The sequence below is a fragment of the Indicator indicator genome, chromosome 13, assembly GCF_027791375.1.
Source record: "Indicator indicator isolate 239-I01 chromosome 13, UM_Iind_1.1, whole genome shotgun sequence".
Classification (NCBI taxonomy): domain Eukaryota; kingdom Metazoa; phylum Chordata; class Aves; order Piciformes; family Indicatoridae; genus Indicator; species Indicator indicator.
Genome location: NC_072022.1, coordinates 13,828,955 through 13,842,647, shown reverse-complemented (window position 1 = coordinate 13,842,647; position 13,693 = coordinate 13,828,955). Strand labels below are relative to the sequence as shown.

Sequence of the window (13,693 nt, the reverse complement as noted above, 5' to 3'; positions counted from 1 at the left end):
GGCTTCATTATCTCCAGTTGCCTGAAACTGTAATCCCTAAAGAAAATTACCAACAAACATGCCAATGTGCACTGGGGGTGGGATAGTGCAGATCTGTGGGGTGGTATTTTGATTCTGATACATTGAAAATACCTCTCACCTTTATAGGGCTTAGTGAACACAGTTTGTTTGACTTTACTGATGTTGACAGGTCAAGTACTTGTAAGTGACTTGTCACCCAAAGCTCCTCAGACAGTCAGTGGAGATCTGCTTAGTGTAATCAGGAGCATTTTTAAACAGGAGCTCCTGCATACCTGCTTTGGAGAGGTGAATTAGGCTGACAGCTTCACTGAGTGTTGCCTATATATGTGTGTGTATGTGTGTGCAACTCATACACACTGTGTTGAGTACAAAGGGAGTGACTGCAGGGGTTGTGCATATAAAATTGGGTAAAATGTATCCAATTTTAGTTAAAGCTTTGTAAGTCCTCTGCTAGCTCAGATAGCACAGGGGCAGCATTTGCCTGCTGCCCCTGCTCTGAGCCATCACTCTGATTTTGTTTTGTCTTTACTGCTGCCATGAAAGACTCTGCATTGTCCCAAGTCTGGTCCCTTGACTTTGTCATCAGCTGCTTGTCCTTATTTTTTGTTGTGGTTCTGGGTTAAAAATGCAAATGCTACACCAGATAGAGCTGAGTGAGACCTTCATGCCCACATTTTCTGTGAAGAGACAAGAAGTGTCATAAGGGAGATGAGCAGCACTGATGCTATGGGTTTGAGGGTAATGCTGAAAAACCCAGGTAATCATTTAATAGAACCAGAAAAAAATATGGAAGATATTCCTCTAAGTCTCTTCCCTTTGCTTCCTCCCCTCTTTTTATTTTTTTTTTTTTTAGCCCAGTTGGCTTCACTGGCAGTATTTATAGCACAGTCCAGAACTAGCTGTGGTGGTAGAACTGAAGGGGCAGGATGCTGTAGCAAGAAACAGGAGTAGGAGTGACTGTGGAAAGTAATCCCCTCCACAGGGAATGTTTTGTGTGAAACTAGGCTGTTCACAATTCACAGATGCTGGTAAACTAGTTATTAACACTCAGGAAAAGCATCTGAAATTCCCTGGGTCCAAAGAAGAATATAGTTGGCTTCAGAAACCATTAAGAGATGTGTGATGAGAGTGAGCAGAGGTAAATACATGGAAGTATTTCTTTGCAAACCACACAGTGCAAAGTGGGATCATTCTGCTTGAAAGAGGTGACCAGACTGTAGCATGGAAACACAGATACGGACTTGAGGTTTGTTTTCTCTTCTTCCATAAGAACTAGGTCACATCAAATAGATCCAGCAATTGACAAGTTAAAAAAAGTTTTTATTTTTGCAGTGAATAATTAACCCTTGAGACACATTGCTCCAAGATAATGCAGGTATCAAACTTCTTGATTTAGACAGGATATAATCATGAAAGAAGAAATGACTCTAGGGTTGTAAGGGTCTGGGAGAATAACTTAGAAATATCAGTATATGTTTATTTCTTCTTCTGATGCTTTTTGATACAGGTATAAGCCCTGTTGGGCAAATGAACCTGTGGTCTGACCCAGCACAGCTGCTGTTTTCCTCAGTGAAAAAAATAGCTGCTGGCAATTGCATGTCTGTTCAAACAAATCTTTTAAATTAGCAGTATACCAGCAGTCTGACCATTAAGCTTCGTCAGTATTTAGTTTAGTAAATAATTTTTACATTTGGTTTTATGTGCCCTGGAGAATTCTGATAATTGATTGAAGTGATACTTAGAGATACAGGCCTAAATTCATGATGAAACGAGTGAAGCATTCTAAATAACTGATTTTGTGCTGTTGTTTCATATTTCTTCAACCTCTGTGAAGATTTATTGGAAGCCAAAGCTTCATTTTTAATTTCTGCTAGGTAAGCAGATGGACTTCTTCCTAAGGTTGCTTCTCCTGGGCTTGTACGTGTGTGTGTGTGTTGGTAAATAAAAAGTGAAAACTTAGTTTCCTGGCCAATGGAATGTTCAGAGATTCATGCTGGTTGTTGAATACCATGGTACTACCGACAGTCTCAGTCTCATCCTGTCTTGGGTTAAGAATGAATCCATTGTGTTAAACAAGAAATGTTTTGGTTTGGTTTGCATGGTGGAGAATGTCTCTCTAGTGCATGCACAACTGGTTTGCTGCTTCCATTTTCTCAAACACTTCCTAAAATACCACTTGAGTTTGGACTTGAATAAGATACAAACTACAGAGGGATTTTTCAGGATCCTATTATTATGTCTACTCTTTTATCAAGAGCCCAGTTTTTGCTATGAGGTTGAATTGTTTGGATTTTGGCTTTCCTGCTTATCCTTTTTCAACATAGTTGGAAGCTGGTTGTGTGGTGATGATGGTGGTGGGGGTGGTGTATGTAGGATTCTTTAAATTATTTTTTTAGAAATTGATTGTAAACCTGAACTCTCCAAAATAAAAGAATACATTTGCAAGGTGTACTTCGATAGCGTAGTCAAGCTTCCCTTAATGAATGCTGCCTCATGTATGGAACAGTCAAGATATTTTTTTCCTGCTAAATAAGTAAAATGCAGTATTTGGTTACATTTGAAAGAATTGGGTATATTTAATTTTTATATAACTGAGGAATTTGGAATACTGTATTTTAGAGATGTGAAAGGAAGCCATACTTGTCTTCCTTCAGCATGATGCAGGCTAAGGAAGGAACTCAACACAGCCCTCTTGCTGTTCTAGAACAGTTTTTATGCATTTCCATAGTTATTTTGTTTACTTGGTCCTCATTACTTCACCTACGTCTGGAATTTTAAGAACTGTGGGTCTGCAGCTCTGGTAGGGTTCTGTAGTCAGGACTGTAAAATGTCTGTATGGGAAGCAGCAAGAGCTTTGCCACATTCCTTTCAGATGATGTGTATCTGCCATTAACTCTTTGTGATGCTGTGATTGCATTTCTGTGCTGGCTGGCAAAGTTAATTTAGTGCTCTTTCTCATCAAGATCCTGAGGGATTTTCTGCCTTCAGAGATTTATATGTGATACATGATGAATATTTTTGACACCTGTAAGCTTTCTGTCCTCCTCCCTGCTCTTATTCTTAGTAATGACTCTGTGCTATGCATAGTGATAATTATAAAAATATTTCCTGGCTACTTACAGTTCTGAGTGCAGTTTGAAACTGGGGCTTGGCTTCACACCTGTCATGCAGGTGCCTTATTGACTGCCAAACACTATAAGACCAACTCCTGTGTATTAGTCCTGCTCACCAAGTATTCCTCTTTGCATTCCGTCTTCCTGACCTGTGTGAAGGGTTTCTGAATGACTGATACACTACTTCAGGCTTTATAAATACTGAAATGGTTACCATGCAATATAAATTCAGTTTTAATCCCAAAGTGTTTGTACTGATCAGTTTCCTGGGACTGTATGTTGGTCATTCTGAATGAAATCCTGGGATTTAAGGTTTCTTTCAACACAGTTTTGAATGTGGATAAATACTGTAAGTAGAGTTTTGAGGACTTACGGTCATTTAATTTTGAACTCATGTTTATACAATTATCATACCAGAAAATTATGTATGTAGTTCTGTTCTCTAGCAAGATTTGTTCTGTCTCCACCCTGAAAGAAGGTGTATAGGTGTTTGAATTTGTACACATGTATAATTATGCAAAATAAATGCTCCATTATAAATTCTGAAAATAATAAGTTATTTGCCTTTAATAAAACACTTTTTAAGAGTCTGATAAGTATTCTTTTTTTCTTGACAGTCTGTGGTGGACGACTGGATTGAATCATATAAACAAGACAGGGACATAGCACTTCTGGATTTAATCAACTTCTTTATCCAGTGTTCAGGATGTCGAGGTACAGAACATTGGGAACAAGTTGTACAGAATAAATCTGACAGCCATACAATTGTGCATTAGTGCTGGGAAAGGTGTGGGAGAAACTTGGATTGGTATTCTTCGTATGCATGGTTTATACAGAAATACTGTCTGCCTTCAAGAATAATTTTATTTAAAGCTTGTTTGTCAAGGGCCTACCCTTTCTTTTTCTCACTTTTCTGTCATCATCTTAAAGTGTACAAATCCTCACAGAGCCACTCTACTCATCAGCAAAAGGAGACAAAAGATCTGTTCATCAAGGTAGGCGTATCCTTACTTCCCCTGTTTCTTCCTTAATTTTTTATTACGAGAATTTGTAGGTGTAGCTATACTTTAACTTTGCTATTTTTGCTTTCTTTTTAGGAAAATGATGGGGTTTTAAACTGAAGAAGAGGGAGTCAGACTTCAATTGACTTCAACTTAGCAAGAAAGATTTCTTCTAGCTGAAGCACCAATCTTATTTCTTCTTCTATAATACTTACCAAGTTAGCAGCAAGTGGCCTGCCTTTTAAACCTTATTTAAGCAGTCCTCCATTACCAGGCATGCAGCAGTCAGGCTTTCTAGTGCTCTGTTCCCACACCTTCTGTTGCCATACCTTCTAATGAATTTCTCATGTGTTGTCTTTCTTCACTTAACTCAGCCTTGAAAAGAGAGAATGATCAAGCTGTACTCCATCTGTAGCACCCAGAACCAAACTATTTACTGTGGCCTGATGCTTCCACTAGTTTGCTTTGAGTAGAGTTGAAAATAATCCACAATTCAGAAATTCTTTCTTCATTTGATAGCTGATATGCAGATACACCTTTAAAGATTAAATGGCCTGGGTAGAATTCCCTTCCTTCTTAAGTATTTGGTGAAGTCACAAGTACAGTTAAAAGCATCAAAGAAAAGAAATAGGACCCCACCAGCAGCTTCAGCAAGCTTTTTTCATAGCTTAAGGAAATAAACTTATTTTGTGGATGGAAGGCAAGACTGAAGCTCTGGAATCATTCTGTGAAAAGGCTGAAGCTTAGGCTTTAGAGTACCAGCCTGTCTGTACTGTTCCAACAGATTCCCTAAAATATTTTTCAGACTTGTTTGGCAGCTCATATGAAAGCAGTTGTATTCTGTTTGCTTTTTTTAACACTCTCCTAAAGGTGTATGTGAAAAAAAAAACAAACCACCACACAAGTTTCTTTCTAAGATGTTGGGCAGTGTTAAACCAAAGAGACCCTTGACCATATGTTTTTATGCTTGTTGATTCAAGCTTCTGGTGGAGCGGTCTCATAAATATCTTTTCCCCCTGCTGCTCTCTAATTCTTGCTTCCTTTCTTTCTCCTTGCACTCTTATAATCTCAGAAGATGCATATTTTTTAAACCTCTTGTGACTGCCTGATGCAGGCTGAATGTGCACTGTCAACCATATGCTGCTAGATCAATTGCTTCCCAGAAAGGCTTTACGTTGTTGGCTGTGAAGTAGCTGCACTTCAAGTTGCTGATGTCATTTACTTACTCTTCTTTTACACGGTGACTTTTTGTCCATTTTCAATACTCTGTACTGACAGCTCTCTGCTGAGCTTGCTTTAGTGACCTTCTGGTCCCCAACAGCAATTAAAGGAGAAAGAAAGCTCTGAGCTTAGCGTGAATGTAGAAGATTTATTTCTGTGTTGGAGTTTTTACAGTAACAGATGTAAAACAGGGTTAATTTCCAGTAACATGCCTGGGTTTTAGAATAAGTGAAAACTTCATCAGAAGAGACTGGATTTTACAGGTACTTCACTTAGGGTAAGCTGTCCTCAATGGAAGTAAGGTCTGGAAATCTGGGGGTGTTCTGTATCTTGTGAGGGAACATCAAGTGTCTCTTTCATGTAAAGATTATATGTTCTACTATGACGTTTTTATTCTCGCTTGTCAACACCCTTGTTTATTTCCATTTCTGATAAATAGCAGCTCCTCCTGAATCTCAATGGCGGCTTTACCTTCCTCAATATTCCTTATTCATGCTCTTTTCAATTTGCTCCATAACATCATCTTAGTTTCCCCAGTCTTCTTTTCCAATGTTGGATATAAATGTTTACTGATAATACATCGTTGTCATCATAGAATCATGATACTATTTCAGTTGGAAAAGGCCTTCAAGATCAAGTCCGGTCATTATCTGTCTCTACCAACTCTTGGTGCCAAACCATGTCCTTCAGCACCACATCTCTGTCTCTTCTAAACAGCTCCAGGGATGGAAATTCAACCACCTCCATGGGGAGTCTGTTCCAGTGTTTGAGAATGCTTTTCTCTGGGAAGATATTTTCTCTAATATACACCCTAAACCTGCCCTGGTGCAACTTGATGCCATTTCCTCTCATCCTATCGTTTGTTACTAAGGAGAAGAGACCAAGCCATGCCTTGTTCCATCCTCCTTTCAGGTAGTTGTAGAGATGAAGGCGGCCTCTGCTCAGCCTCTTTTTCTCCAAACTAAACAACCCCAGTTCCCTCAGCTGCTCCTCACTAGACCTGTTCTCGAGACCCTTCACCAGCTTTGTTGTGCCCTTCCTGAACATGCTTCAACACCTCAATGTCTTTCTTGTAGTGAGGGCCCCAAAACTGAACCCACTACTCGCAGTGTGGCCTCACCAATGCTTGAGTACAGGGGGACAATCACAGCACATTCAGGTCTTTCTCTGCTGAGCAGCTTTCCAACCAGTCTGCCCCAAGCCTGGAGCTTTCAGGGGGTTGTTGTGACCCAAGTGCAGGACCCACACATGGCTTTGAACCTCATATGGTTGATCTCAGCCCACAGATCCAGCCTGTCCAGGTGCCTCTGTAGAGCCTTCCTACCCTCAATGAAGCATCCACCTATCCAAGCCATAAGTAGCCAGTTTCTGCAGGAGGATGCTATTGGAAGCAATGCCAAATGCCTTAGTAAAGTCCAGATAAACAGCATTCACAACCTTTCCCAGATCCACTAAGCAGGTCATCTTTTCATACTAGACCAGGTATGTCAAGCAGGACCCTGCCCTTCATGAACCCATGCTAACTGGGCCTGGTCACCTGGTTGCCCTGTACATGCTGCATAATGGCACTCAAGATGATCAGCTCCATTACCTTCCCCAGCATCGAGGTTAGACTGACAGGCAGGCCTGCAGTTTCCTGGATCCTCTTTACAGTCCTTGTAGGTGTGCATCACATTTGTCAATCTCTAGTCAGCTGGGATCTCCCCAGTTAGCCAGGACTGATGGGAAATGATGGAAGTGGCTTGGTGATCACTTCTGCTAGCTCCCTCAGTACACTTAGGTGGATGCCGTCCGGCCCCATAGGCTTGTGTGTGTCTAAAAGGTGCAGCAGGTCACTAACCATCTCCTCTTGTTATGGGGGCTTCATTCTGCTCCCCTTTCCTATCTTCTAGCTCAGGGGGATGTACAAGAGGGATATGGACATGCTGGAATGTGTCCAGAGAAGGGCCACCAGGATGATCAGAGGGCTGGAGCACCTCTCTTATGAGGAGAGACTGAAAGAGTTGGGGCTGTTCAGTCTGGAGAGGAGAAGGCTCCGAAGTGACCTTATTGTGGCCTTTCAATATCTGAAGGGGGCCTACAAGAAAGCTGGGGAGGGACTTTTTAGGATATCAGGTAGTGATAGGACTAGGGGGAATGGAATAAAGCTGGAAGTGGGGAGATTCAGGCTGGACGTGAGGAAGAAGTTCTTCCCCATGAGAGTGGTGAGAGCCTGGAATGGGTTGTCCAGGGAGGTTGTTGGGGCCCCATCCCTGGAGGTGTTTAAGGCCAGGCTGGATGAGGCTCTGGCCAGCCTCATGTAGTGTGAGGTGTCTCTGCCCATGGCAGGGGAGTTGGAACTAGATGATCCTTGTGGTCCCTTCCAACCCTGACTGATTCTATGATTCCATGATTCTATATCCAGCAAACAACTGGTCTCACTACTAAAGATGGAGGCAAAGAAGATAATGAGAACCTCTGCCTTTTCCTCGTACTTGATCACTCCGTTCCCCCCTGCATCCAGTAAAGAACATACATTCTCCTTAGTCCTCCTTTGGTTGCTGATATATTTGTAGAAGCCTTTCTTGTTCTTGTTAACAGCTGAAGCCAGATGACTTTCCACACACTAGGAAACCACAGGACTGCTCCCTCTTTGCTCTATTGTATTTCCAGCAGACATCAGGGAAGTTGAAGTCCCCCATGAGAACAAGGGTCAGTGATTGTTAGACTTCTCTCAGATGACTGAAGAATATTTTACCTGTTTCTTTGTCCTGATTGGATGGTCTTTAACAGACTCCTACCAGGATATCTGCCTTGTTGGCCTTCCCCATGATACCCATAAATACTCAGCCCTGTTGTCACTATTATTAATCTCTGTAGAGTCAAAACACCCTGATACACAGGGCCACCTCACCACCTTTCCTTCCTTGCCTATCCCTTCTGAAGAGTTTGTAGCCACTGATTGTGACACTGCAGTCATGTGAGACATCCCAGCATGTTTTTGTGATGGCCACTACATTGTAGTTTTGCTGATACACAATGGCTTCCAGCTCTTCCTGTTTGTCTCCTGTGCTGCATGTATTAGTGCAGGTGCACTTCAGCTGATCTAACAGTCCTCCCATCTTTTTGCAGGGAGAAATCCTAATTCCTACCTGACTGTTCTCAGGTGCTCCTGTGGTTGCTAACCCATCAGTAATCCTTGTGTCTTTGCTGGCTTAAAAGGAGATTCCTCAGGAGAGTTTGATGCTATGTTTAGAAATCCATTTTCACAGTGCTTAGAATTGTTAGGTATCGATGTGTATCTACATACATCTGGTTGACATTTCTTTCAAAAGCTTTAAGCAGATAAAGAGCCTGTGCCTATTTTCTGACTTTGATTAGAAATTATTTCAGCACCAAACTGTTTTATTTAGCAACAGTACTGACCTTGACAAAATACCCTTGTGTTTTGAGAAACATTGATTTTTACTGGTCTGTCCCATTCTCTTGGGCAGCGTGTACGCTTGAACGAACCTCTTAGCATCCTCCAACTTCACTTAGAGATGTTCCTGAAATTTACAAGTGATCTCTTGTAAATATGAATAAGCAGTCATGTCATATAAATTATTAATACAAAACCTTTGTAAAATTAATGAATTTTGCAAGTGAACTTGAAAGATTTGTGCTTCTTAAAACTGAATAAATCTAAATCAGATTTTAAATCAGATCTGTCCTTTGTCAAGTCTTCTGTGTTTAATCGGTAGTAACTTTCTATCCAGTGTCTTCTGTTTCATATATTAATGTACATTCAAATATGAAAGGTCTGATTTTAGCATGTCTTGAGTAATCTTCTTGGGTTTTTGAAGCATCATTTGGTATAAATTAGAAGTCTGTCCTACCAAACTACCAAAAGCCTCTCAATTCAACAGTTAGATTTTACAGAAGTTAAAATTTTACCCCTTGCATGCCAACTTTCCACTGGTTTACCTGCTCAATCTGTGTGTTTGCTTGTCTTTGGTGATTTTGATTACAAAGAAGTGAAAGTAGTTTCTTAAAGAGTTTTTCCTTTATCTTTCCTTTGTCAAGAATACAAAAAATCTGTCTTTCCCAGGTTCTGTAGTCTTGTCCATGGTGGGACATTGTATTTCTGGGGCAGAAAAGTGGTTAACAAGGACTGATAAATTCATCTATTCACTTTTTGTTTTCTACCCTTTTGACATGCATTGCTTTTTCTGGAGGGAGGATCTTGTGTCAACTAGTACTTTAAAAGATGAACAAGGGAAGTTTTTTAAAATACTTTTTCTTCCTGAAAAAACGTGAAATGAATACTGTTTCCAGTCTTTGTGGGGAAAAAAAAAAACAGGTTTGGGTTTTGGTAGTAGGTATTTCCTTTCCACAGTATTCGTGATCTGTAAAGCAGGTGATGTTGTGTTTTTCTTCTTACTTCTGTTGGGAACTTAACTTTAGGATTTTGCATTTTTAGATAGCAGAACTTTTGAATTTAGGTTGTCATAATGATAAATCAGTTTTTCCAATAGATTCCATTAGACTGGGAATGGACGTGTATCCATCCTATGGAAATTTCCATTTCAAATATTGTAGTCTGGTGTTGTGGATGCCGGCATCCTCTTCTCTTAGAGAAGAATTGCAGATCAGTGTGCAGAGTTCTTTCAGGGTTTTTTCAGCTCTTTCTGCTGCTACCTTCTTTGCAGGAATATATTTCTGCTTTTTTTCCCCTTTTTTTTTTTTTGTGGAACACTTGCATAAAGCATGGTGTAGTGCTGAGATCTCTGAGCTAAAGTGGAAAGGAAAAAGCAAGCAAGCAGTAATGTCTAATCAGCAATATGTGTGCCCAGGTCCCAGAAGGATTTATAACTGTGTCAGTGTATGCTGTATCTGGGCTAATTAGCTCTGCCTCTCAGACTGAGTAATTAGCTCAGGTATCGTACTCTGCTGCTATGACAACCAGGCTGTTTCCATTTCTGGAGCTCCATGGATTTTGAGCTGCCTTGGATATCTGCATTGCTGACTGCTTTTGCCTTCTGTTATTGATACAAAACAAACAGAAAACCCCACCAGCACTCTGACCTTTCTACAATTGTAAGGCAGAGAGCCATGCTTGTGGAATAAATATTTTATTTTATTTTTTCTAACCAGAAGTAATTAGCGGTTGAAACAGCCTCTTAAGCTGTGAAGAGCAAACCAACCCATCGAGTCCATGTAAGCAGAGAAGCTTTTTTTTGTGGGGAAAACAGTCTCTCCGCATAGCTGAAGAGAACTACTTGACTACTTTCAATTATATAGTGAAATCATTCCTAGTCTTCCTCCCCTTCATTCTCTCATATTTGTTTTCTGGGTCAGAAACCAGAAGTAAATTCACAAGTGACATCTTCATGGAATTTTTCTTTGTGAATCAGACACTTAGGGCTCCATGCTCTCTTGAAGCTTGATCCTTGAATCTAGTTTTCCCTTCCCTATTATAGTTAAGGTGCTCTGAAAAATTCTGTGGTTTAGTGGTGCCAAGGAATTGAACAAGTGCAAGAATTATGTCTTAGCTTGCTTGAATGCAGGATGCATGCTCGCTCTGATTTTTGCTGATGTTCTGTGCTCTTAATTAAGGACAAGCTGTTTTGCCAAAGGTAATTGAAGGCTAAACCTGGGAAAATGCACTGTCAAGTGGCCGTGATATGGTCTGGCAAAAGAAATGAACAAGCAGCTGCTTACTTTGCTGCTGGGTGGGATTTCAGACAGCAAATTAGCTTTAGGAAATTAGGAAATATTGTTATTTGCTCTGATTAGTAATATTTTAATAAGAGGTGTATACCATTGTAAGCAGAGTAATGATTTAAAAGAAATTAATAATTTGTCATTTGTTTGTGCACAATTTAGTTTTGTGATCAGCAGGCTAATACCACTCTATACAGATGGAGGTTTTTGAGCATGGGAAGAAGACCACTTGATAAGTACGACTTCCTGCAAGTGGTCCTTTCATAAGGAACTGCAAATTGTTAGTGAGAAATGTTGCTGACTTTCTCTCTTCATTAATTCATTTATTATTAAGAAGTTGATAAGCAGAAGTCATAAACATTTAATATTTTGAACAAATTAGAAAATTATGCTGTTGATTGCATTGGAAACTGTATTTTTATGAGGAATATAAAGTTCTCCCTGTTTCTTCCAAAAAGTCCCTTTTTAGTCTGTGAATATCAGGAAGAAGTTGCAAAGGGCTCATACACGTTTTTAAAGACTGATACTCATGCATGATTGAAGTCATAGTAATGTCAAGAATTTATGGAATATTTTATATGTATAGTGTACAGAAATCAACACACCACCAGTAACTATGTGATACAGTGAAAAAAATGCTGTTAACCACATGCAGAAATGGAGAGTAGACTAGAATGAAAGATGGAAATGAGTTAATTTTCATTTTAATGTCATGCCTGGTGGCAATGAACTCAGTGTAAACTTTGTACTTCTTGTTTCTGAGCCTTGAGGTCATTTGTACAGTGTGTTTATCTTGAAAGCTTAGAAAATTAAACTGAATGGATGGAAGATAAATCAGATTACCAGACATGCATTAAATGTTTCATGAGTTCACTTTTTGAATAAAGATAGGTAGGGTTAATTCGTATGGTTAGATCCAAATAATTTTTTTTATGAAGTGCAAATGTTTGGTGTTTGGTGACACTGAAACCAAAGCTTTGGTTTCATTGTTGATATTGTTTTTAAACCAGAAAAGTTTACAGTATTTCTTCCCATTTGCTACTGAATGCTATCTGTACTTTTCTCAAGAACTCTTCCTTCCTTTTTTTGTGTGTGCTGTTTTTTGTTGTTGCTTGTTTGTTTGTTTCTATTCTTTAGCTCTTCAAAGCTGTTTTGACTATGGGAAAAATAGCCACTAAATATTTTTGGTATTATTATTACTCTTTCAAGATTTGCATCTCCCTAACTCTTCTGGGGATGGGAAGCCTTGGAAAAAATAAAAAAGATCAGGAAGTGTAAAAAATACTTCAAGTAGTACATCACATTTTATAGTGGTGTCTTTTTCTCAAAAGATGCATCCTGCCAATTTCAGGAACTAGGGGGCAAAAAACTCACAGGGATTTGCTAACCATCCAGTACTGGAGACATGATTGAAGGGCATACTGATCTGTGGTTTCAAAATCTGAATGAAGTACCTGCCCTGTTGAGGTCTGACTTCAGTCCAGGATTTCACCCTCTGAATTGCTAACAGGAGCAGTAGTAACTTAAACCAAACCTTTTCTTTATTACTTGCTAGCTGAATACATCAAACTAGTCCGTTTTCAAGTAAGACAACAGACTGAAAATAAGCTAGCTTAAAATCAGCAAGTAACTGATTTAATTAATATAAACTTTCCAATAATTGAAAATGTGTGTATTGAATTAATTGACAGAACTTGATATACTAGAGTGTTTCACAGGAAATGTATCATGTGAGGAAAACCAAATTACCTTTGAAATGGTAGTTTAAGTGCAAGTTCTGCACTGCCAGTTTTGGGTAGTATGTTCAAATCTCTGCTGAAAATGAAAGCACTCCTTGTAAGCATGGAACAAAGTCCATGTTCTACTCCTGTGTACTGCTTAGTAAATTCATAGCTTGAAAAATTCCTTTGGCACTGTTCATTGAAGATAAATCATGTAAGGCTTTCAAATATTACTGCTTGTTTTCCACTCTGTTCATTTAATTACCTATTGATTTGGAAATGGCACTCCTCATGTGACTGCAGAGTTACTATTTCAGAAGTCTCTTTCAGATCGATGATGCTTTAATGCTACAACTTTTTAAAGAGAAAAGCAGTAAATCCCGTTTGGTTTTAATGATTCAGAGTAGCTGCTGTCTTACTAACCAGAGTTTTGTCATTTTCTTTAGTTATATAGCGTTTTTTCTCTGTAGAGTACAGATGTGTTACAGGAAGGGTGCCTCTGTACTAAGCAGACAACAAAAACCATTAGTTGGATTTTTTGTTTTTGACATTATTGCTCTATGACTTGTGAGCAAATTATGCCTGTCTGAGTTTGTTTCTACTTATGTGTTAGATGCATTGCTTGATTTTTTTTTTTTTTTTTTTTAATGACATAGATGGTACTTTCTGTGAAGACAAGAACTAATTATAAAAAGCAATCAAATCCCACTAGCTCTTAGCATGCTGTTTTTACTGGATTACAAATAGGAAGTGTTCTCAGGTCTCCAGGCTTTCCAAAGATGCAAGTTCTATGGAAGGTTGAGTCAGAACTTTTTCCAGACCATGGATAGGAATTAAATTCCAAATACAGCGTTTCTCTCAGCAAACCCTGTAATTATGATTTTCTCTCCTTTGCATTAAGGAAGCCATAGATGTATTTTATTAAGTGCAA

General features: G+C 39.3%; 1 protein-coding gene across 1 annotated transcript in view; it reads left to right on the top strand.

Moving 5' to 3' along the window:
• The window catches only part of STAG1 (stromal antigen 1), a 137,411-nt gene that overhangs the window by 24,388 nt on the left and 99,330 nt on the right, over positions 1-13,693 (top strand). The window contains exon 4 of the mRNA XM_054386236.1: positions 3,752-3,848. Within this exon, the coding sequence (XP_054242211.1) occupies positions 3,752-3,848 (97 nt within the window). The remainder of the gene's footprint in view (positions 1-3,751; positions 3,849-13,693) is intronic.